Source organism: Phacochoerus africanus, chromosome 4 (genome assembly GCF_016906955.1).
Source record: "Phacochoerus africanus isolate WHEZ1 chromosome 4, ROS_Pafr_v1, whole genome shotgun sequence".
Classification (NCBI taxonomy): domain Eukaryota; kingdom Metazoa; phylum Chordata; class Mammalia; order Artiodactyla; family Suidae; genus Phacochoerus; species Phacochoerus africanus.
Window position 1 is genome coordinate 83,062,620 of NC_062547.1, and position 25,311 is coordinate 83,087,930.

A 25,311-nucleotide genomic window follows, 5' to 3' on the forward strand; every position below is an offset into this window, starting at 1 on the left:
CTTCATGAAGGAGAAAATGTGGGGTAAACGATAAAAATTAGGGTTAACCCAGGAACAAGACTGACTGAGACCGAAGTCCTAAGTTTTCTAGGGTTTCAGACAGTATTTGGGTGAAAATAAAATATGTGCACTATGTAACCATTGTATTATTTAAAATGAATACAGTTTAAGAAGCTATGAGGGGAAAATAAGCACTGCAACATTTACTTAAAAATTATACAACCAAAATTAGGTGATAAAGTCAAGTGTTTGTTTTTTTTTAATAAAACTTACATTTTAAAATCTTTGTTGTTTTACAAGGAAATGCTCTAAAAGAAAAAGAATTTCTTTTTAGTTTTAAAAAGAAATCCTTGTCATACCATGAACAGAGTTCCCCCCGCTCCCCCCCCCCACATACACTTTAAACAAATGTTTTCTGAGATAACATGAAAGTATTCTGACATTTTCTATTTTATACTATTTCAAAGGAAAATTCTGGTCACAGCCTGCAGCATCTATTTCCTATCCCACTAATGGGACTTTGAAAAATGGTATTTTAAAATGATAAACTTAGAGATAAGCCTGAAGAATATTGTCTGCAATACCAAATATCTTCCCCGTAATAGCTTAACAAAGACAAATAGTAGCCCAATTTGAATGAAATGAAAAAAATATTTTAAAGTATAGTGTGAAAATAAAATAAAATACTTCTAGGGTGTATGGATGGTGATGGAGAAGTGCTCTGAATTAGCTGGAAGAGCTTGAATTAAAATAGGATATTTGTGTAGGCAGCCAATCACTTGAATGAATTTTCCTTAGTATGGAGATCACAAGTTGAAAGACAAATGCAGGGGTACAGGACATCGGCAAATCTCCCCCAGGTCTCTTTCTACCTTCAGACTATCATTGAATTAAGTAAACGACCTAGCACCTTAAAATATCTCTAGTCACATTATTGTAACATTCAAAGCACCAACACTGACCAGAAAGGCGTTCTTAACTAAGGTGTAGTTTTTTTCTTTTTATGAGAAATAACTATGAATTCCAACACATTTGGGTGCTGAATTAATGTGTGAAACCCACCTCCAATTGGTCCTCTCCTTCCCAAGGCCAAGGTGGAGGCCCTCAGTGAGTTCTCCATGGAGAAAACCCCGCTGGAAACCCTCGCTGGTGCTGATCATGGCCTTTATTGCTGTGTTTGCTGGTGCCCAGGAGGGACCCTGAAATAGTTCAAGGACTAGAGACTGCTATACGTGTTTGAGTTAGAAACCTATAGTAGGACCTCTGTTCCAAATGCCATATAATTTATTTATCTTCATATAATTTATTAAGTTGATATTTAGTGGCCATTAAATAGCCTCTGATTTTTTAAGAAAAATAACCCAAGTGAATTAATTCAAAGTCTGTTTCTGGTTCTTTCTATCTCAAAATCAACAAAGTTTCATTGTGTTGCTGTTAAAATTTTAACTCCAGGAATTCCTGTAGTGGCTCAGCCATAATGAACCTGGCTAGTATCCATGAGGATGTGGGTTCGATCCCTGGCCTCACTCAGTGGGTTAAGGATCTGGCGTTGCCGTGAATTGTGGCATAGGTTGCAGATGTGGCTCAGTTCTGGCATTGCTGTGGCTGTGGCCTCGGGGGGGGGGGGGGAACTATAGCTCTGATTGATCCCTAGCCTGGGAGCTTCCATTTGCCATACCTGCAGCCCTAAAAAAAAAAAAAAAAAAAAAAAAAAAAAAAATTAACTCCATAACTATCACAACCAAAGAAAAGTCTATTTAACAATGAAATGTATGTTAACATGCCCGTAGAAGCGCTTGACCTCACAGGTCAAGTGGTTTAAAATGTTGATGGGATGGGCAGGAGCCGGGAATGCTCAAGGTCAAATGCTTGCTTTTTAATTGTACAGTTATTAAAGTCAAATGAAGAAAGAAAAGCAAGCATTAAGCAGAATCACCACCTGTTTCTGAGATGGATTTTTCATGGGAATTGGGTTTTTTTTTTTGTCTTTTTGCCTTTTCTAGGGCCACTCCCGCAGCATATGGAGGTTCCCAGGCTAGGGGTCTAATCAGAGCTGTAGCCGCCAGCCTACGCCAGAGCCACAGCAACGCGGGATCCGAGCTGTGTCTGCGACCTACTCCACAGCTCACGGCAACACCAGATCCTTAACCCACTGAGCAAGGCTTCGGATCGAACCCGCAACCTCATGGTTCCTAATCAGATTCATTAACCATTGAGCCACGATGGGAACTCCGGGAATTGTTTTTTTAACATCTCTGAACATAATATGACCTCGATATGATCTTTTGGAACCTCATGTGACACATGTCTGACCTATTTCTTGATACCAACTCTGGGATGACATCTTCATACATCTCTCCTTGCCTTCTTTTTTTTTGTTTTTTTGTTTTTTGTCCTTTTTGGGCCCACCATGGCATACGAGGTTCCCAGACTAGGGGTCTAATCGGAGCTATAGCTACTGGCCTACACCATAGCCACAGCCACGCCAGATCCCAGCCACGTCTGCGACCTACACCACAGCTCACCGAAACGCCAGATCCTTACCCCACCGAGCGAGGCCAGGGATCCTAACCGGCTACCTCAAGGTTCCTAGTCAGATTTGTTTCCGCTGCTCCACAATGGGAACTCCTCTTCTTGCCTTCTTACACGTTCTCCTTCTTCCTGAGTTTTCCGGGGCGGAGGAGGAATGCCAGGCCGCATTTTTACCTGCAAATTGCCTCCGAGCCGACCTCCGTCCCCGACTGCCCCACCACCTACCAAACAGCCCAGGGGCTGTGTTTTGTCTGTGTTTTTAATATTCGAAGGGTAACTATTTGGAGCTTGTGATAATTACATTTATGTAAGAGCAGCGGCGAGGAGAGCACTAACTCGAACCAGCTCTTGTTCCTTAGAACACTTGAGGTGGCTTTGGCTGGGTTGAGATGTTCATTTGGGGGAACATAAAATCTGGTTTAAAAAGAGGCTATATGGCACTGGGAACTCTATCTAGTCACTTAGGATGGAGCATGATACTATGAGAAAAAGAATGTGTACATGTATGTGTGACTGGGTTCCCTTGCTGTACAGTAGAAGATTGGCAGAACACTGTAAACCAGCTATCATGGAAAAAATAAAAACCATTATAAAATTAAAAAAAAAAGAAGCTATGGTGGGGGGACAATACAAATCACTTAAATATGAATTTTGCTAGGTATCAAATGAGTTTGCTTTGCAGCAGACACCAGTGAGAGAATCTGAAATCAAAGAACTAGAACCCTGAGCTTGGACTTCTTGGTGATTGTGTTGTTTGCCTACCCTGTGCTTCAGCTCCAGTCTTGATGCCCTGGATGCCGACAGTGAGGGAGAGGGGCACTCCGCCCAGCCACACCTTTGCCACACTCCAGTGTCTCAGAGTTCTTCGAGGACTGGCCTTCCTAGTGGGGATGAACTGGACTCTTTTGAGACCAACACTGAACCAGATTTTAATATCTCCAGGACTGAATCGCTTTCTTTATCAAGTAGCCTGCAGCTGAAGGTATTCTTATTGGTATTAATTTGCTTTGTTATAAATGTGGAAAATATGTTGTATACATCTGCCCATCTCTGAAAGACAAATTATGTCATGGTCACATGTGTAAATGTTTGTCTCTTTTTTTGGAGACCCATGAAAGTTGCCTGAGTCTGCCTTTTTTTTTTTTTGTCTTTTTGTCTTTTTAGGGCCGCACTTGCAGCATGTGGAGGTTCCCAGGCTAGGGGTCTAATCAGAGCTGTAGCTGCGGGCCTACACCACAGCCACAGCAACACCAGATTCTTAACCCACTGAGCGAAGCCAGGGATCGAACCCGCAACCTCATGGTTCCTAGTCAGATTCATTTCCGCTGAGCCGCGATAAGAACTCCGAGACAGTCTTTTTAATCTCTCCCATCCTAATGTGTCTGGTCCTTACTCACCATGGTGTGTTTTCATTAACCACCACCAGTGCAGATAAACTTTCACGTGCGTGGAACATTTTACCATTTCATACTGTGATTTCTGCCATCATTCCCTGGGCAATGGGAGGAAAACTGGTAGCATGAAGTGAGTTTAAGTGATCAAACTTGTTTTGCTCACATAAAATTTTGCTTGGCCCAAGCGATGAGGTAAATAATATTGCTAAGGCAGAGGTGAGGTTTGTAGAGCATTCCTGCCTGGACGAACTCATCTGGAAAACCACAGACTTTGTCAGTTTTTCCGTAGGAGACACTTTTCTTTCATTGGTGTTTACGCAATGGAGTTTCATTTTTTTGTGGTTTTTTAAAAGACTCTTCTGGTCTTACAGAGAAAACCCTTTTCTCTTTGGACATATGTTTTCTTTTTGATTTCTGTTGTCCACTCGTTTTCTTTTTAAATTGAGTTTACTACTGTCAAGCAATATATGCTGTGCTTAAATGTCTCTTACCACGAACATATGGTAATGCTTTATTTTTATTTTTTATTTATTTTGTTGTCTTTTGAGGGCTACACTCATGGCGTTATGGAAGTTCCCAGGCTAAGGGTTGAATCAGAGCTGTAGCTGCTGGCCTACGCCACGGCCACAGCAACCCCAGATCGGAGCTGTATCTGCAACCTACACTGCAGTTCACTGCAACGCCAGATCCCTAACCCACTGAGCAAGGCCAGGGATCAAACTCTCAACCTCATGGTAGCTAGTCAGGTTGGTTACCGCTGAGCAGCAATGCAAACTCCGGTAATGCTTTATTTTTATAGCGTGCTCTACAATATACAAAACATGCTTTATGTGAGTACAAAATATGTCATTTTCCTAGAACTCACTTAAGACACAAGTAGTACTTTTAATTCTTGAGCCATTGAGATTCTGGAGAGACTAGCTCTCTTGCCCAGGTTGCCCACGCGTGGTGATAGAGTAGGAACCCAAATATAGGCCTTCTGACCCCAGATCCTAAATGCTCCTCTATCAGTTCTGAGGCCTGTAAAGCTGTCACAGTCTTTTGAATCTAAAGATCGTGTGATTTTCTGAATAATAAGAAATGGGTATGGTTGTAAATGTAGAACTTGATGGTTTTTCATTTTGAGAAGAATTGTGAACAACTCCTCATTACTTGGATGAAAAGTAATTCTTGGAGTTCCCATTGTGGCACAGTGGTTAACGAATCCAACTAGGAACCATGAGGTTGTGGGTTCAATCCCTGGCCTTGCTCAGTGGGTTAAGGATCTGGCGTTGCCGAGAGATGTGGTATAGGTTGCAGATGCAGCTCGGATCCCGAGTTGCTGTGGCTGTGGCTGCGGTGTAGGCTGGCGGCTACAGCTCTGATTAGACCCCTAGCCCAAGAACCTCCATATGCTGCGGGAAGCGGCCCTAGAAAAGGCAAAAAGACAAAAAAAAAAAAAAAGAAAACGAATTCTTTGTGAAATAATCCCATGTTGTTCACTTTTAATAAGAATCTGTCCTATAAAATATATCTTGCCTTGTTTCTACGGTTACTCTGTATAACTTTTTGCCAAAGAATTCTGGATAATTTTCAAAGTCCCATTATGAAAAATGATTACCATGATGACTTAAATGCAGAGGATGGTGATTGGTGAGGGCCCTTTGTAACCAACTCTCTGTTAGGGTTATAGGACAATTTGGGTTGGCCTTTCCGACACCCTGGCCCACTGGGTCTTTCCCGGTAAGATGGTCAGGGAGCCGTGGCCCAAGACCCTTCAAAGCAGGGTTTTCAACTTTCCTCCAGGCAATTTAACTAAACCACGAGCCTAGGGCAACCATGTGCTCTCACTTAGGCAGAGGAAAGGAGAAAACTGCCGGTGAGGGACAGTTGCTGATGGCTTAATTTTAATTAATTAATTTCTTTTCTGTCTTTTGTCTTTTTAGGGCCGCACCCTCGGCATATGGAGGTTCCCAGGCTAGGGGTCCAATCAGAACTGTAGCTGCTGGCCTACACCACAGCCACAACAACGCCAAATCCAAGCCTTGTCTTCAACCTACACCACAGTTCATGGCAACGCCAGATCCTTAACCCACTAAGTGAGGCCAGGGATTGAACCCACAACCTCATGGTTCCTAGTTGGATTCGTTTCTGCTGCGCCACGATGGGAACTTCACTGATGGCTTAATTTTAATAACAAATTTTTCGCTACTTTCTTTTACCTCTGACCTTAAGTGGTATCTTAAAAATGGGTGTGCTGGGGGTGTGGAATAAAGCCCAAGGCCACTAGGCCTCTGTTGGATGGGATTTGGGTTCCATAAATGGTTTTAATGAATTCTAGTGTGTATTCATTTAAATTTCTGTAACATGTTAAGAAAAGCATGTTTTAATTATCTTGCCATCTTGCATTTTCACATATGTTGCCAATATAATAATAGAAATAATATGTAGTTGGGAGAATAGGAAGAAAATAGCAGATAATTTAAAAGGAATAAAATACAGCGTATATAAATTAGTGGTAGTTCAGACATCATCTCAGGAAGTGCTGGAAAGGTCTGTTGAAAGATGAGCACAGGGAGTTCCCGTCATGGCTCAGTGTTTAACAAATCCGACTAGGAACCGTGAGATTGTGGGTTCAATCCCTGGCCTCAATCAGTGGGTTGAGGATCCGGCATTGCTGTGAGCTGTGGTGTAGGTCATGAACACAGCTTGGATCCTGCGTTGCTGTGGCTCTGGTGTAGGCTGGTGGCTACAGCTCCGATTCGACCCCTAGCCTGGGAACCTCCATGTACCACAGTTTCGGCCCTAGAAAAGACAGAAAAAAAGATGAGCACAGGCTAAAAAGATTTGTATAATGCATTCTTTCCTAGAGACAGCAGCTAACATTACAAACTTAAATAGTTGTTGGGAACTTTTTTTTTTTTTTACAGCTGCACCTGTGGCATACGGAGGTTCCGGGGCTAGAGGTCGAATCAGAGCTCCAGCTGTGACCTACACCACAGCTTGTGGCAATGCCAGGTCCTTAACCCACTGAGCGAGGCCGGGGATTGAACCCGCATCCTCACAGACACCATTTGGGTTCTTAATCCATTGAGCCACGATGGGAACTACTTGTGGGGAACTTTTAAAAACGTAATTTTAAGTGGCTTTTCTCTACTTTCTAATGATTTTTATATAGCGAGATCTCAGTTAATACAGAATTTTGCTTAAGTGCTATCGTATAAAAGAACAAAAATAAATGACAGCTCAGGTTTTAAAAAAAGTCAAACTCATAGAAATACCAAGAGAAAAAGACACACGACTGAATTTTTCACTTTTAACCAAGTTGGTTGAAATATCATAATTGTATTATAAGGTACATATAGGCATTTTCCCCCAAAGCTGAAGTTTACTAAAGCATTAGAAAGACAGTACAAATTTTAAAGTTGTGAGAGGCAGACAGAAACAAACCTTTAATAAGATCACAACAGAAGCATTTAGGTTGAATCTTTCTTCAAAGGTCCTGATTTAGTAACACTGATGATGAGCATATACTTTCAAGTCTTCTGTAGAATTTTTTAAAGATTTTGTTATGATTTCTTTTAGGAATCATTGCTTTCTGGAGTCCGCTCACGTTCTTATTCCTGCTCATCACCTAAAATTTCTTTAGGGAAAACGCGATTGATACGTGATTTTACAGTGTGCAATTCAGTTGAAGGTAAGCATTATTTACTATTTAGCTGTTAAGCATTCTTGTCCAGAGCAGGTTTTCAGTTAGTGAAAGCGCATATAGTATATAAGAGCAGCAGGCAAGTATTTTCAAAAATTGATTCTTCTAAGATGAACGAAATTCTTGTCTCATTGAAAATCAGACGAGTTATAAATTTGATTTTGATGAAGTTACAAATATGTACACATCTCTCTGTTGCCTTATTCTTTGAATAAAATGTTTTCCTCAAGGATAGTGTAAACTAAAATTTATTCTAGTTTCATTTGGGAGGGGGCCTTAGAGAATTTTATTTAAGTAAATTATAAAAGTTACTTTTGTCCTACAGCTAAATTACTGAAATAATCCAGCTCCTTAGAGGCAAAGCATTGCAAAATGGATTTTCTTCATTTCTTTAGTTAGCAAGAGACTTTAGAAAGTTGAAATAACAGAACATACTTGAAACACAAGTAAATATATGTCAACATTTTTTTTGGCCAATGTAAGCAATCAGAGATATAACTTTTAGGAGTTCCCGTCGTGGCTCAGTGGTTAACGAAACCGACTAGGATCCATGAGGATGCAGGTTCGATCCCTGGCCTCACTCAGTGGGTTAAGAATCTGGCGTTGCCATGAGCTGTGGTGTAGGTTGCAGACTCGGCTCGGATCACATGTTGCTGTGGCTGTGGTGTAGGCTGACAGCTATAGCTCTGATTCAACCCCGAGCCTGGGAACTTCCATATGCCTGGGTGTGGCCCTAAAAAGACAAAAAAAAAAAAAAAGAAAAAAAAAGAAATACAACTTTTATACAATAAAATTTAAATTTAAATATAATATACCTATAGAAAGGGATGCACATCATAAGAATATAGCTTGATGAATATAGCTTGATGAATTTTCAAAAATGAATTCAGATCAATTATGGGCAACTGAGAGTTGCCTCTCAGCCACTACCCCAATTTTCAACTTGATTTTGAAATGTAATTATTTCATACTTTTTGTGCATAATATATTATGTAATAATTACATTTAAAAGTGTATTTGCAAGTATTAATGTCAATCTGTAATGTATAGCATTATAATTAATCTTTGTCAATGTATTGGATAATGCCTTTATTTTTCTATTTTCCTTAAGAGATCAGGAAACAAGAGATGTGTTTAAGTATTCTCTTTTTTTTTTTTGTCTTTTTGTTGTTGTTGTTGTTGCTATTTCTTGGGCCGCTCCCGTGGCATATGGAGGTTCCCAGGCTAGGGGTTGAATCGGAGCTGTAGCCACCGGCCTACGCCAGAGCCACAGCAACGCGGGATCTGAGCCGCGTCTGCAACCTACACCACAGCTCACGGCAACGCCGGATCGTTAACCCACTGAGCAAGGGCAGGGACCGAACCCGCAACCTCATGGTTCCTAGTCGGATTCGTTAACCACTGCGCCATGACGGGAACTCCATGTTTAAGTATTCTCAACTTCTCAATGTAGAATATTTAAAAATAGGATTTTCTCTTTCCTTTCTCCTTCTTGCTCTATTACATTATCATTATTTTGCATTTTTATGCTATAGGGACCAGTATCGAAAGCATAATATTTGTGCTTAGAACTGCCGCCCTAAACCAATGACTCATGTATGGGAGATGTTCAATAAATATTTGTCGAATGTGTTTAGCAAAGATATATGGAAATCCAAAACAAGTGCTGCTGGGCATTTTTTTCCCTGTTCTTTCTGGAATAAGAGAAAACAACACTGATAATAAATGTCAGTTTTGATTTTTAGAATGGGAAGATGGAGAAAAAGAACTAAGAGACAGAAAGGAAACAGTTCCCTGGAGCAGACAGGAATAGAAGAGGGATTGAATTAGCCCTGGGATTTTTTCAGTTCCATAAACCTTTCTAGGATCTCTAGGTCTCCCTAACTTTAGTTTAGGTTGGGATTCCTTTTAATGGCAGCTTTGACACCTTTTCACTAATAGTCTTAGAGATGACAACTTAATGTACTATTTGGCAAACACCTTTAAGTCTTCTGTATTGTGTGCAAAATGGTACCTTTGCCTTTATACCGTAGTATCTCTCTGATTTTTAAATTTGGACAGTTCTATGTTTGAAATCCCAAAAGACTGAGAGGAAATTGATGGTTGAGAAGGGCGAAGAGCCATGATTTATGAAATCCTTAATGAATACGGAAGGATATTTTTGCTTTACATACAGTCCTTAAATCTTTGTATTTGAATCAGAATAAAAAGCTGACATCAATTTCTTTGGTTTTTCTGTGAATAAAAGCTTATCTTTAGACAATATGTTTAAAAACAGGCCTATTGAATGAAGTTTGATATTCTCCAGAAGGTAAGAATTAGATAGAGGCTACACACTAAATGTACAAAGATTCCAGTGGATATTCCTCAATGGTAGCAAATTTTTGGATTGATACTGTTTAGGTCGGTCAAAATCATAGGACTAGGAAGGATAATTTAACGCTTAAGGAAGAAGAAATACTTTTAGCTCTATGTGTATATGTGATCAAAGCACAGGCGTGAAAGCCTGACCACTTCAAAAATGTATGCTAATATATCATTGTTGAGTCTACTTACTGAGAGGTAAATTGACACGTGTTCATGCAAATCCTCTCTCAATGAGTTTTGAATGATTCCCCATTTTTTTTTTTTCTACTTGATTAGAGTTCAGATCTCTTTTTTCTCAGTGGAAAACTCCCATAAGTGAGCTGTAACACAGATACACAAAGATAGGATGGTCTTGAGTCCTTTTTCTACTTATTTATATGTTTTCTCTTTCCTGTCACTTCCAAAGGGTGACTTACTCTCACTTCTCATGCTTTTCTTTGCTTCTTTGTTTGTTTGTTCTGAGCCTCTAGTGCGATGGTGGCAAGTTTATTATTAAATACTTGTATACGTAAAACAAAATCCAGCTCTATAATTCCTTTTTGGTACACATAGGCTTAGATAGAAAGGAATATTCTCAATACTGAAATGATAATTACAGCCTCTCCAAGATGAACAAAAGTGCTCTCTGTTTAAGAACTTCAGGAGTGAAGCAAAAGTGCTTTTGAAACTCCTTGTGCCCTCATGGGGGGACTCCTATTAATCTCCAGTTGCCTAAGTCTGATTCTCCTGCTTTATAGCTTGATTATTTTGGATATGTGGCTTCTTTTCCTGAAACCTCTGTCTGCATACAATAAGGATTATGATTTCTGCCTGTGACTTAATTTGCAGAATATTTAATGGCAATAAAATCTTCACGTTCTTCAGAGTAGCTTATCTATGACCTACAAGATAGTATTGGGTCAACATGGATATTTCCACATTTCAGCAGAGGTGTGTTTATTAGGTTTCCTCCAAAGGGCCCATCTCCCTTTGCAACCTCGTTTTGCCTCTTGGCTCCTGCAGATGGTAACGGTAAAGGATTTGTCCCTGCTCTGTAGGTGGTGTGCTCCACCCTGGCCGTTGTTCCGTCCTTCCGTCTCTGTCTCTCTCACTGTCTAAATCAGTGTCTCTGCTTCATCCCTGTAGTAAGTACCCCAGTTTGGGAGACAAGATGGCATGGATCTAAGCTGCTTGCAGGGGCCTGCCTCTTCTACTCCCCCACCCCCAAATCCAGTGAGAAAGGCTGCTCCCCGCCTCCCCACAAGCCACAAAGCACATCCCTGAACTGGCTGCTCTGCAAAGACGTTACAACTGTATTGAAAGTGCCTCTTCCCTATGCTGGCCTTCAAGACTTTTCTTTTAAGCTTTGCTATAAAGCGGTTAAGATATTTATTGATTCTGTGGGTCGGAGAATTAGTGTGATGATTAAGGGTTGGAGCTCTGGTGAGAAATATCCAGAAAAATCACATTGATTTTCCGCACTTTTGAAAATGCCTGCTGCCCCTCGCTGATACTAACTTAGTTCATAAAGTCATTAAATGTTGCCCAGTGCTGGCCTCCTGCCCATTCTCTCCAAACCAAGGAAAGTGATAAAGATAGCTGAGCACTGCCTTAGTTATACGAAATGACTTGTTTTCCCATTATTTTCTAACTGGGGGTATGTATAATGTGTAATGTACGATTGAGAGCGTGCATGTCAGACTAACACATGACTGCTGGTTTGTCTGCCTTCGTTTTCATTTTATCGTTCTGTGTCTTGTAGAGCAAAGAGCTTACAGCTTACCGGAGCCACCAAGAGAAAAAAGGTATTTTAACTATTCCCCATTTCCTGAGGGACTGCTTGATCCATCTTTGGAAACATGTTGATGCCTGTTCCATAGCTCGTGAGAGGTTTCTACATAATGAGCCTGCCTGACTCCTTTCTCCCTTTATGATCTGTGTGGATGGAGGTTTACCAGCTGTTCCTTTTGGTCCTCAGATGAGCAGCCCTCAGGACTGGGGACTCAGGTCTATTTCGGAGCCAAACATGTGTAGAGGATAGGACCGTGGGGCGCAGTGTGAAGACCACTTGCTTTAGAACAGCATTAAGGTCCCGCTAGATCCATCCACCACAATAGGAAGACTACTAAGGTAACAGGCCCCTGGGTGGTCAGTTATGGCAAGTACCTAAACATTTCTGCCATCTGTTGTTATGGAGTAATGCTTAGGAGTATTGAGTTTGAGGAATTTCCTTTGCGGCTCAGCAGGTTATGAACCCAGCTAGGATTCATGAGGATGGGGGTTTGATCCCCGGCCTTGCTCAGTGGGTTAAGGATCCGGCATTGCCACACAAGCTGCACGCTGCGATGTAGGTTGCCAATGCATTTGGATCCAGCATGTCTGTGGCTGTGGTGTAGGCCGGCAGCTGCAGCTCCAATTTGACCCCTAGCCTGGGAGCTTTCATATGCTGCAGGTGCGGCCCTAAAAAGCAAAAAAAAAAAAAAGAAAAAAAAATTAGGTTTGAAACAAAGAATAAATGATACAGAAAGTACTTGGAGCAATATCAGTTTTCCTATTAATACACAGATGTGAAAGCTGGACGCCTAAGCTGCTCTTTCCCCTAGAAGGTAAAACTGTCCTTGAAGGAAAGCTTGGAAGGCTGACTAGTGAGCAGCCTGGATTGTTGATCTTGAGAAACTAACTGCTCATGAATCACCCTGTGAAATAGCCCCGGGATATGTCAGGACTGGCATAAATGGCACAAGTGTTTGGCTTTGAGAGACCACGTGGAAAGGAGGAAAATGGTTTTAATTTGAATGATTTTAATGCTCAAACTCTCAAGCCTTTTACTATATAGATCAAGATGGACTCTTCTGCTCTTAGATTTAAAGTATGAATAAGAAAAAAAAAATCTCCTTTTGTTCATCCCTATGTTTTGGAGACCAGAAAAGAAATTTTGAAAGGATAAAAACAGAGAAAGACTAAGACTGCCCTGTAAGAATAGGCTGCTGATGAAGAGGACATCAGAGCAGTGATGAACATGACAGCAGGAGCTGCACCAACTGAGCATTGTTGAGCGTTTTTATGTACCTGGCACTGTTTTAAGCAGCTTATATTTATTACTGCATTGAAGTGATTTACTGCCTAACTCTGGAATTTATTCATCATCCTGGTCGTCATCTTGGTTAGCAGTCTTCTCTTTGCCATCTTTTTAATAATTGGAGAAGTAATGGATGGATTGGAAAGATTTGTTTTTAATCAAAAATATTTTCCATTAGAAGAGGGATTTAAGACTAAAAGAGCCAGTGTCATAATTGGTTAAATATCAGCCTATAAATTGTGTTAACTTGGATGGGATGTATAGGAAGCAGCCTATTCATTCCCCCCCACCTTTTTTTTGCCTTTTAGGGTCCCACCCACGGCATATGGAGGTTCCCAGGCTAGGGGTCAAATCAGAGGTATAGCTGCCAGCCTACACCACGGCCACAGCAACACCAGATCTGGGCCTCATCTGTGACCTACACCACAGCTCACGGCAACGCTGGATCCTTAACGCACTGAGCGAGGCCAGGGATCAAACCCACAACCTCATGGTTCCTAGTCAGACTTATTTCCACTGCGCCATGATGGGAACTCCCCTCATTCCTCTTTCTTTACTGTTCATTTGTCTGTCTCCATCCTGAAAGCATCTCACTTTCTTAGTCATGTCTGGCAGAATAGACCTTTCATCTCACCTAGTGTGCCCCTGGTATCTTGTTGGATACGCTAGTAAGATCCCTGGCTAGACCTGCTTCTTGGCTTTGGTGATGTTATATTTCCTCAAGGGCTTGCCTTCTTCAGAATTCCCTTGTTTATGTTCACCACTTAGTTTCTGGAAAAGGATGCAACCAGGTAAAAGAGGGCTCGCTCCAGACCTTGCAGACTCATCCCTGTCAGAGCAGACACTTGATCTACCCCAGCTTCTTAAAGATGATATGGCATGACTCAGTTATGTGATTGTCACCATCTATTTTAAATCTATTACATGTATTACCTTTTTTTTTTTAAAAAAAAAAACCTAAGTATCTGAGTGTTCAAAGATGAAATATCACCATGTCAATTTTCAGTTTGGATAGTTAGAGCTTTTTTTTTTTTTAATATATAGTTGATTTACAATGTTTCTTCAATTTCTGTTGTACGGCAGAGTGACCCAATCACAGTTGGGGTTTTTTTTTTTTAACCACTTAGATAGATGCCCAGTTCTTTTAAAAAATACATAGTAAACATAATAGGTTTAGGGTTAAGATATTGAGGCTATATCCATATTTTTAGGATACCGTAAATGTCTGATTACCTATTAAAAAGAATGGGGCTTATAAAACTGTATTGTGGGTAATTCCATTGGTCACCAAATTGATAATAGAGTTAGACATGCTTGTTCTGGGATGTTGAAAGAGTTTAAGTAAATTTTTTCCAGATTGTTATAAATTGAAAAGCTTTTTACATTCTGTTGTGAAAGCAGTTGAGGATTTTTCCCTTCTGAGTTCTTCTCTAAAGTACCTAGTTGTTACGCAAGTAAAACCACAGAGTTAGGTTTGAAACATGGAATTGGCCAATTTTCTGCATGTGCCCAGAGGATACACAGTGTTTCCCAATCTCATAATCTGAAAGTGGGTCATGTCTCTGATATTCCTACATCTACCATGTGAGACAATTCTGAGTTTTTAATATTTAGTGTTTTAAGGTTTTAAGTTTACTTTGTCATGTCCTGGCTCCAATCAACCTTTAAAGTTACAAATTAAGTGGTATAATCTTATGTTATGTTGTGGAAGTCTATAAGATATATGGTAGTTGAGGTGCATTTGTAGGTTTTAAATCAAAACTGGAACCTTGTTCTTGATATAGTCTTCCAAGGCCTGGGGAATTGGGAGCTGAGTTGGGTCAACAAGAATTCATTTTCTTTTCTTTAAGAGAGTATAGTTGTGTTCCTGCTGCGAAGTAGTGCAGAGGGCTTCTTGACCTCGGAATTCACATTGTCCTTATTATTCTTTCATCCCGACATTTAGATGTCCTCATCATGCTGCTCCCCTTTCAGGCACTGGGTGGGTCTTGGTGGGCTCACAAAAGGAGCAGAGAGGATTCTTTCTAAGCTCTCAAACAGGTCCTCCCACCCACCCCCCATTCCAAAAGTGAGCCTGTTGAATGTTATCCCATGAATTTTTCAAATTAGGATGCTTAAGACACAAGAGGTATGGAAATTTATGGATATTAACCAGGGAGTCATCGAAGGAGGTGGCTGTGGCCATAGAAAGGAAATGAGAGCATCTGAGTTCCTTGTGTTCCTCTGAGTGGTTGTAGGGCACATTCGCTTCTGTTTACCTTCTTCCTTTCTAACTTTTTCCTACTCTTTTCTCTAAGTAGCAAACCCAGATTCACTAATTGCAGGATTCGAGTGGCAGGTCACACACCATCCTGCCTGTACCTTTAGATCTGTGTTACCAAGAGGCAGCTCTGAGGTCCCTGATTATTTATTCTAAATGCCCTCATAGGTTTGAACTCTCAACTATCTAATATAGAGGGTAAATACCTTAGTTTTGTTTAACATGTACCAGGTAAGGACACATTATATGTCAGCGTGAGAAAGGGCATTAGAGAAAATTTAGTCTTGGATCAGATGAGAAAAACTGAAATCCTAAAAAGTTGTCATTGAACGCATTTTCATAAAATGTAATCGTATGTATTTCGATACATATCAATAGTACGATTGCTTTTGAAAACTGGTTCCACTAATGTGGACCAAAGAGAAGTTCAAGGCGTAGGAGAAATGACAGTTGTGAAATGTTCACCCTGTCTGACATAATCTGCAGAGGGTCGTCTTTAATATTTTCACTCTTTCTCTCTCTGTAATGATATTAGAAATATAAGGCCATCAGAGAAAGTTCCACGGGAAATACAAACGTTCCGGGAAGGTTTCTTCTTCACCTCTGGGACTCCCTCCCCCCCCACCGCCGGAAAGAATGATTCTGTGGATTAGAGGAACATCAGTGATGTTCAGCGTGTTCACAGATCGGGTGCAATTGCCTCTAGCTTGTCTCTTACTGGGGGGTGTAGAGGGGTGCAGTTTCCACAATCTTCTCTCCTTTGCAACCTAGAGAGTCTCAGGTTGCAAAGAGCCTGATTGAGTGGGAGGGATGGAGCCATGAGGCAGGCGATGTCTTTCTCAGGCTGTGTTGACTAAGGAAATGTGTGTCTGCTGAGCATTATCTCTGTTCCAAAAACAAATAAAATCCAGTTTCATGTCATTTGTTATTTGGCTTCTCTGTGCTAGGAAAATTCTATTAGCATAGTGAGCAGAAAGAGGAACAGTTTTCAGAGTAAAATTATGTCTGAGTTCCTTTATTTCTCCACTATTCTAATATGAAATATTTGTAAGTATACAGAAAAGCCGAAAGAATTATGTACTAGAATACGTATTTCCACCACTTAGATTCTGTAGTTGTTAACAGAGAGATTTTTGCTTTATCCACCTACCCACCCATTCATCTGTTAGATGTGTTTTTAATAGTATCTATTCTATCTTTAGAATGACCATTAAAACCTGAAAAATAGGTGTGCAAATACATATGTATAAAGTATGGGTAAAAACATGTATAAAATACATCTCTGTGTTTATATGTATGTATAACATGTCTTGTAAAAACATGTAGAAAATACACCTCTGTGTCATTCATAAACACAGGTGTACAGCTGCTGTTTTTTGCTCCCTCTATTAAGTCTCATAAGCCTTGGTAACAGATGCCTTTTTGTAGAATTCAGGAAGAAGAGTGGGATAAATGCATCATACCTGCCAAATCGGAGTCTGAAAAATACAAAGTGAGCCGAACATTCAGCTTCCTCATGAACAGGATGACCAGCCCTCGGAATAAATCTAAGGTACGTGGGGTTTTGTGTCTGTGTCTCCTACACAGTATAGAGCAACTGGTACAGTTTCCGCTTTCCCTTTGAAGTCACTTACCTTAGGTTTTATGCCCATATTTGAAATCCTCTGTATTTCTTAGGGAGTATCATCCGGGTTGTTAGAAACACTGAGACCACGTCCCGGGTGCTGGTGGATCTTGGCGTTTCTGTGCTTCTCCATGTGCGGTCCCCGTAGTCTGATAGAACGCTTAGAGACTTTGCGGGACTTCTGTACGTCAGCCGATTCTCAGCATTCCTTTTTTCTTATTCCCCCACATTGCTGCTGCTGCCACATCTGAAGACAAAAGGCAAGGATGCCAAAGACAAAGAGAAACTGAGTCGACATCAATTTGTCCCTGGAACATTCTCTGGGGTCCTGCCGTGTTGGGTTTGTGATAAAACTCTCCTGGGGAAAGAGTCGTTCCAGTGTTCCAGTAAGTTCTTACACTCTGTGTGTGCTGTCTTCATGTCTTGCTGCCCCAGACAGGAAGCTTCCTGAGAAGAGTGCCATTGCTAAGCAGCTTCACATAGACTTTTGTTTTCGTGTATATGTGTGATTTCTTCAATTGTTTTTCTTCCTTCCTTCCTCCCTTCCTCCCTCTCTCTCTTTCTCTTTTTCTTTCTTCCTTCTTCCCTTCCTTTCTTCCTTTCTTTGCCACACCCATAGCATGCAGAGGTTCCCGGGTCATCAAACCTGAGCCACAGCAGTGACAATACCAGATCCTTAACCCACTGAGCTCCTTTTTATGTGGTTTTTATTACCAAGCAGTGACTCATGATGGTCGAGTCCATACTTTTGGTCCCCAAGTGACAGTCTCCCAGAACCCCAACCTTGTATACCTCCCCAGCTACTAGTGTCTCTACTCGGATGTCTGAACAGCAGCTCACGTTACGTATCCCAAATGGATCTCTGTCCTCCACCTCCTGTGTCCACCGACAAGCCGATCCTCTTAGTTAATGGCAGTTCTATCATTCCAATCAAATGCTCATGGCCCAAATCTTGGCGTATTTATTTCTTTATGCCTCTCTTGATCCACGTCCAATCCTTTAGCCTTCTTCTAGACTCTGTCTTCAAAAAATATATGGAAGCCAGCTACTTCTCAGCCCTGCCATTATTATCACCCTGGTCTAAAGCCACCATTTCAATAGCTCTGCAGCTGGTTTCCTTGTGCTTTTACTCCAAAATCGTAGTTCTCAAAATATCTGTTCTCAAAAACCTCAGCCCAGATGAGTTTGTCATAGAATGTATCCCGGTTTCAGATCCTCTGTCTGCTTCCTGCCATCCCTGAGGATGGCCAAAGCCTGGACAGTGGCTGCAAGGGCCCCCATGATCTCTCCTGTTGTCCCCTCGCCCGGCTCCTCTGCTTCAGTCTCTCTGTCGTCTTTGCTGTTCTTCCAGCACGCCAGGCACACTTCTGCCATGGCACCTTTCCTACTGTTCCCTCTGCCTGCAGGCCTCTCCCTGCAGGTAGACACACCTCTGCCCCCTCGCCTCCTTCAGATGGGCTCAGATAACATCCCCTAGTCAATCCTTTCCTGACCACCCCATGCTTGGCTCATTCCAACACCCCTTCTTCCCTCCCTTTTTATCATCATCTAACTCTCTGTTTCATGTATCAATTATCTGTTTCCTTCCTCAGAATATAAATTCTATGTGGAAGGATTTTTATCTGTTGATTTTCTTCTCTATTGGATCCACAGTACCTAGAACAATGCTTGTGCATCATAAGTGCTTGGTAAATATTTGTGGCGTGCAAGAATAATTCAGCACAAAAGATCTCAGGCCCAGAGAGGGTGAAATCCATTTCATGGTAATTGGTGGTGGCCAGAATTAGGTGGGGTGGGAGCATATGGGGAAGTAAAGAGCAGGAAAGGGTTATGGGTAAAGTTCTTCATTACGCAACTCAGCAATGATTGAATTAAAAATTTAAATGTGGAGTTCCTGTCGTGGCTCAGTGGTTAGCGAATCCAACTAGCATCTGTGAGGATGCGAGTTTGATCCCTGGCCTCACTCAGTGGGTTAAGGATCCGGCATTGCTGTGAGCTGTGGCGTAGGTTACAGACACTGCTTGGATCCCATGTTGCTGTGGCTGTGGTGGAGGCCCTCAGCTATAGCTCCGATTGGACCCCTAGCCTGGGAACCTCCATTTGCCATGAGTGCGGCCCTAAAAAGACAAAAAGACCAAAAAAAAATTTTTTTTAAATGTATATGGAGTTTCTTCGTGGCTCATCAGGTTAAGAACCCAACATAGTGTCCCATGAGGATTCGGGTTCAACCCCTGGCCTCATTCAATGGGTTAAGGATTCGGCGTTGCTGTGGCCGTGGTGTAGGCTGGCAGCTGCAGCTCCGATTCGACTCCTTGCCCGGGAACTTCCATATGCGGTGGGTGTGGCCCTTAAAAAAAAAAAAGAAAAAAAAAATTTAAATGTGTCCATTCACGCTGTCGTTGATGATGCTTCACATCAGCTTGAACTTTGCTTTCCTTGGAGACTTGGTTCCTTTCTTTTATGGGACCTGAAATAGCATCAGGCTGTTTGGCTGTGATTGAATTTTCGGACTTTTTAGACGTTTACTCCCATGGTGGGTGTGGACTGTTTCCAGCTTGACTTCCCGTCAGCAGTTTATTGGTGTGACACCTGCGTTTCATAGGCAGTGGCTCCTCTCACATTCACAGGACGGGATCCCTTGGGCCACATCCACGACCTTGCTCTCCCCTCATTTCAGACAAACTCAGGTTGGGTGACCTCCACTCAGGGCTCTGTGTCCATCTCTGCCACTTTTTCCTTAACCACCAGCATTTTGCCCTCTGTCTCTACTGCTTCATAGAAGTCCTGCTCTTGATGGAAACTCAGACTCACTTTCTAGCCAGGTCTGAGCCCCCTTCCTCATTCCTGTTCTCAGATGCACTGATCTCTCTCCTGTATCAGTGTTTATCGTCCCTTCCTTTGGGCGCGTGTCCTCTTTTCCATGGCACCGACTCCTCTGTTAACCGCCTGCACTGTCTCCTTTCTCCTAACTCTGAGTCCCGTCCAAACGCAATTGTTGTTTCTAAGTATAGTCACCCAACCTTTTGCTCTAAGCGGCGATACATAGACCTCTTCTTCCCAGATTCACTTCTTTATCCCTCCCTTTTTACTGCCATCTGTCCAGGGGCTGCGTGCCCAGGGAACTTGTGGCCCCTTTTGGTAATTATGCCAAGACTGTCCCGGTCACTCCAGATCTGTGGGCGTCATTATCCAGAGGTTTTCTGGATGGTGTGTCTTAAAACCCACCTCACACCCCACATGCAGAAGGCCCTTCTTTCTGTTCTGTTCATGGTACCAGCTCGAACCTTGGGCATGTGGACTGGCAGCTCCTCTTCCCTTCTGTCATCTCAGTCCACATGGTCCCTCTTTCATTTCCTTGCTCACTATCCCTGCTCCCAGGGCTTCTTTTGTTGTTGTTGTTGTTGTTGTTTGTCTTTTGTCCTTTTTAGGGCTGCACCCTCGGCACATGGAGGTTCCCAGGCTAGGGGGCTGAATCAGAGCTATAGCTGCCGGCCTACACCACAGCCAGAGCAACGCAGGATCCAAACCTTGCCTGCAATCTTCGCCACAGCTCACAGCAACGCTGGATCCTTAGCCCACTGAGCAAGGCCAGGGATCGAACCCGCAATCTCAGGTTCCCAGTTGGATCCATTTCCCCTGCACCACGATGGGAACTCCTCCGGTGGCTTCTTATCATCACCTCTGGGCTGCTGACAGCCGACTGTCTTAGTTTCCACTCTCTCCCAGGATCTTCTTCACTGACAGCTTATTCTGGATTCTTTTAGCACGTTCATCTTAGTGGAACACTGCTTCCATCTGCCCACATAAAGTTGAGGACCTCTCTCTTGTTTATTGGACTAAGCCCAGGCTCTTCAGATGTGTGTCCAGCTCTACCTGCTTCCTGCTGGCTGGTCCTGCTGTTACTTCCCTCTTCAGCCTTGGTTTACGCCCAGAGGCCTTGCCAGGCCTGCTGTCCTTTTCTCCCACTGTGTGTGCTTTCCTGCCCCATCCCTTCTTTTTTTTTTTTTTGTCTTTTGTCCTTTTTTTTTTTTTCCCCAGGGCCGCACTCGAGGCATATGGAGGTTCCCAGGCTAGGGGTCTAATCAAGCTGTAGCCACTGCCTACACCACAGCCACAGCAACGTGGGATCCGAGCTGCATCTGCAGCCTACACCACGGCTCACAACAATGCCAGATCCTTAACCCACTGAGCAAGGGCAGGGATTGAACCGGCAACCTCATGGTTCCTAGTCGAATTCATTTCCGCTACATCACGATGGGAACTTCCCCCTCTCTCTTGATAAGCTCCTGTCTCTCAGTCCCTCCTAGGCCTCTACATCAGCCAGATGTCTAGCCTCGTCTTAGGAGGGCTTCTCTGCCCCCTGTGGCCTAAGCTCCTGCACGTCACACACACTTAGACTCTTTATCATCCCATTTAATCCTGGGGAATGTACAGCCTCTGCTGATTTCAGCTTCCAGCATAGGCTTTGTGTTCTGGGAGGTCTGTAGTCACACAGTGGTTCTTTTGTATCCCCTCTCTCCAGGCTGGGCCCTTAGACACCCGTCTGTGGTTACTGGCTGATGGAAAGCTGAGGGCTCACTGAAGGGCAGGTTGTTGGAGGGCAGAGTATGTTGGTTCATTCTAAGTTGGTCAAATGAATTGTCAGGGAAGTTTTAGCGGAAGATGAAAAGCGCTGAAAGTACATAGGACATATTTAGCTTTTAAAACGGCCATTATTATTATTAGTTTCAATGCAGTAGGATTCATAGAAGATACAGGGTTTAAGGAGAAACTGAAGCTTATCCTGACTTACCACCTAGTGGAAATTGCTGTTCTTGATTTATTTATCTTGTTAAGGCCACACCTGCAGCATATGGAAGTTCCCAGGCTAGGGATTGAATCAGAGCTGCAGCTGCCAGCCCACACCACAGCCACAGCAACACGGGATCCTTAACCCACTGAGCGAGGCCAGGGATCGAACCCGCGTCCTCATGGATACTAGTAGGGTTCCTTACTGCTGAGCCATCACAGGAATGCCGCTGTTCATATTCTAATGGAGTCCCTTCTAACTATTAAAAACTCAGCTTTTTGTGCTAATGTCTTACTTGATGATATCAAACGTATTAATTGTTCCTTATTTTACATTTCAGACTTTCTTTGCAATTTCTTTTCACAACATAAATAATGTCACAGCATTCTTTTGTACATATCACTGCCCACATCTTTGATTATTGCCTTAGATTAAATTCTAGAATGAGTTCAGATACGTATTCAATGTCCTCTTTAACGAACAGTTTTTTAGAAGTTTTAAGATTTATAGTTTTTTGGGAAGAGGAGTATTGGGGGTTTAAATTTTGGTTTAAGTTTTAAGTTTTTTATATTGAGTAAGAGAGTATGACATGTGCAAATTGCTGATATTGGTAAATAATCCTATTTCATGGATGTATTTTTTTAATTGTGAAGATGAAGGTTTATGATCTTAAAAACATGACATGATATAAACAAATTACATAAATGTTCAAAATCTTGGTATCTGTATTCTATATTAAAACCTGAGTTGCTAGTTTTCCATAAACACTGTATTTCTATAAATTTCTCCATATTTATTAATAGGTTTCACTATATATGTATGTACATTCGCTATATATACGTACGCTATATATATATATGTGTGTACATTCACTATATAGGTACACTACACACACACACACACACACACACACACACACACACACACATATTCCCAGGCCAGAGATCAAATCTGAGCCATAGCTGTGGCATCTCCAGATCCTTAACCGGCTGTGGATTGAACCTGTGATGCCACAGTGACCTTAAATTCCGAAGCCACTGTGCCTCAGCAGGAACTCCCACACTGCTTATATTTTGATCTTACATTATTTGGGTGCACAGTGTACTAATCACTGCTTCATTGCCGATTTAACTTTTACAAGCATAAAATTACCCTCTTGCAGTTAAATGCCTTTTGCAAGAATTTTACTTTGTCTAAAGCTAATATTCCTCTTGCTTTCCTTTGGATTGTATTTCTCTCAACTATTTCTGTGTTTTCGATTTAGGATGTGTGTCTTTAATTTAGCTGTAGGTAATCTGTAGTGTAAATGAGAGACCTTGCTTTATAATGAGGGTTTTTCCCTTATTTACATTTAATTTTACAACTATCAGTTCTCTTTTATCATTCTTTGCTGTTTTCCTTGATGTCTGGTTTAGCTATTTAGACCACGTGTTATTGGTTTTTATCTTCTCTGGGATTTGGCAAGTTATGTTCTTTTAATATCTACTAATAATAACTTCAAGGCTGTGCAAGTCTTATAATTAAATACTCATATTTCCCTTACAGTTGCCCCTTCCCCTCCACCTCCCTGCAAGCCTCTATGAGTATACTGAATTCACTGCCCTTCCTGCCCGTAGGCTCAGAGACCTCCCTGCATTGAAGCTGCTTCTCAAGCAGCTCAAGAATAATTTTTTATTTCAACAATAATTTGGTATTTATATCTTGTTCTCTACTTACAATAATTTTTTACATGTGATCATTTAGTTTGGTTGCAGTGCTCCCTTTTGCTCTTTTTTATTTTCTTCAATAAAGCTAATCCATTCTTGAACTCTTAATACTGATTCTGCTCTTCATAGGCAATAGCATTTCATGTAATTTTTTTCAAGGAGGTTATTGGAGTAATCTGTTTTCTGGACTCTTGTATATCTAAGGGTATATCTTTGCTCCTTTAAAAAATAAAACCAGTTTTATCTGGCTAAATAAATTCTTCAGCCAAACCTTTTCCCCTCAAGGCTCTGTCAACACTGGTCCCTTTTATTGGGGCATTTACTGTTACAATAGTAAAGTCAGGGGGCTGCCTGACCTCATTCGCTTGTTGATAATCTGCTTTTTTCTGCCTAGATGCTTGAAGATTTCATTTTTTTTCGTCATATGGATATTGTCAGAGACTAGGTGTTGTTTAATGATTTTCCCCTAGAAAACAGTAAGACCTTCTATGTTACCTTTTCAGTTGTTTTGAAACTTCACAGGAGTTTTTGTGAGTTGTAGCTGTCAGTTGTCACTTCTGATCTCATTTTTCTGATTCTTCCGTGGAGAAGTGTCGTCTGTCATCTTTGTCTGACATCTTCTGTTTGAGATTATTTACTTTGTCTTCATATTCTGGAGGGACTCTTTCAAGTTCAGTGTCATAGCACTGCTTGGATACTTTGTCGCATCGGTTCTTCTCAGTTTGGTTTACATTCGGCTCTTGCTCTTTTTCTTTCCATGTAGTGCTTTCTCCTCTCACACAGCTCCACTTCCTCCTCGTCCCGTTGGCGTGGAATGGCCTTTTGATCCTATTTCTTGTCTATGTTGAGTCTCTTCGGGAGGATGCAGTTCACATATCCAGATTTTTCTCTTCTCTTCTGGATTTGTAATACTCATGGCTCCCTCTCCCAGGGAGTTTTCAGCATAACTTGGGTCTGTGGTGTTTTCTAGCTTCTACTTTTTTCCTTTTCCTTTCATTCTGTTGTGCTGGAATGAGAAGAGAGCCATCTGATTTCCATGTCCACCAGTAGGACCACTACATGGAGTGGTCTGGGTTCTGCCATTGGCCTTTGAGGTGTTGGCTAGATGCCTCTGCAGAGCTAGAGTGGGAGGAAGGGGGTGGGTTCAATGTCTTGCTGGGTTCTCAGGGGGCTACAGGCTCTGCAGGGTGGTTTTGATGGACCTCAGCGAGATCTTCTACCCCTGCCGTAGGGTTTTTCTGATGACCTTTCTGATGAGCCAGAGGCTCCTCCATCACATACAGAGCATGTAGAGGCCAAGGTGGGAGGATGAGGGTGTTGCAGTGCTGGTGTGTGGTGGCAGGGGACCGAGGGCAAAAAGACAGCAGCCTGGCAGGCAGCAGCTTCAGTGCAGGGAGGTCTCTGAGCCTGTGGGCAGGAAGGGGCAGGCCAGGTGTGCCTGGACTTTCTCCAGTGAGATGAGGCCACATTGTTTCATGAAGTAGAAGCTAGGCAAGTTGATAAATTTTCTCTTTGAATTTGGTTTTCCTCTAGTTAGTAGGAATTCTCTTAAAGCCTGACAGTACTTTATTTATTTATTTATTTATTTAGTCTTTTTGCCACTTCTTGGGCCGCTCTTGTGGCATATGGAGGTTCCCAGGCTAGGGGTCTAACCAGAGCTGTAGCCACCGGCCTACGCCAGAGCCACAGCAAGGTGGGATCGGAGCTGCGTCTGCAACCCACACCACAGCTCATGGCAACGCCGGATCCTCAACCCAATGAGCAAGGCCAGGGACTGCAACCTCATGGTTCCTAGTCGGATTTGTTAACCACTGAGCCACGACGGGAGCTCCCAGTACTTTTTTTTTTTCCTCACACTGTTGTGCATTTTTCTTTCTTTCCTCCTCTTGTTTT

General features: G+C 42.1%; 1 protein-coding gene across 4 annotated transcripts in view; it reads left to right on the top strand.

Moving 5' to 3' along the window:
- Nucleotides 1-25,311, top strand: part of ARHGEF28 (Rho guanine nucleotide exchange factor 28) — a 340,195-nt gene that overhangs the window by 228,700 nt on the left and 86,184 nt on the right. For 2 of the 4 annotated variants that reach the window (XM_047778093.1, XM_047778095.1), the window contains 6 exons: nt 3,307-3,514; nt 7,491-7,602; nt 11,019-11,105; nt 11,723-11,765; nt 16,728-16,851; nt 17,177-17,309. In XM_047778093.1, coding sequence (XP_047634049.1) covers nt 3,307-3,514; nt 7,491-7,602; nt 11,019-11,105; nt 11,723-11,765; nt 16,728-16,851; nt 17,177-17,309 — 707 coding nt within the window. The remainder of the gene's footprint in view (nt 1-3,306; nt 3,515-7,490; nt 7,603-11,018; nt 11,106-11,722; nt 11,766-16,727; nt 16,852-17,176; nt 17,310-25,311) is intronic. The other 2 variants (XM_047778094.1, XM_047778096.1) reach the window with 1 other exon arrangement.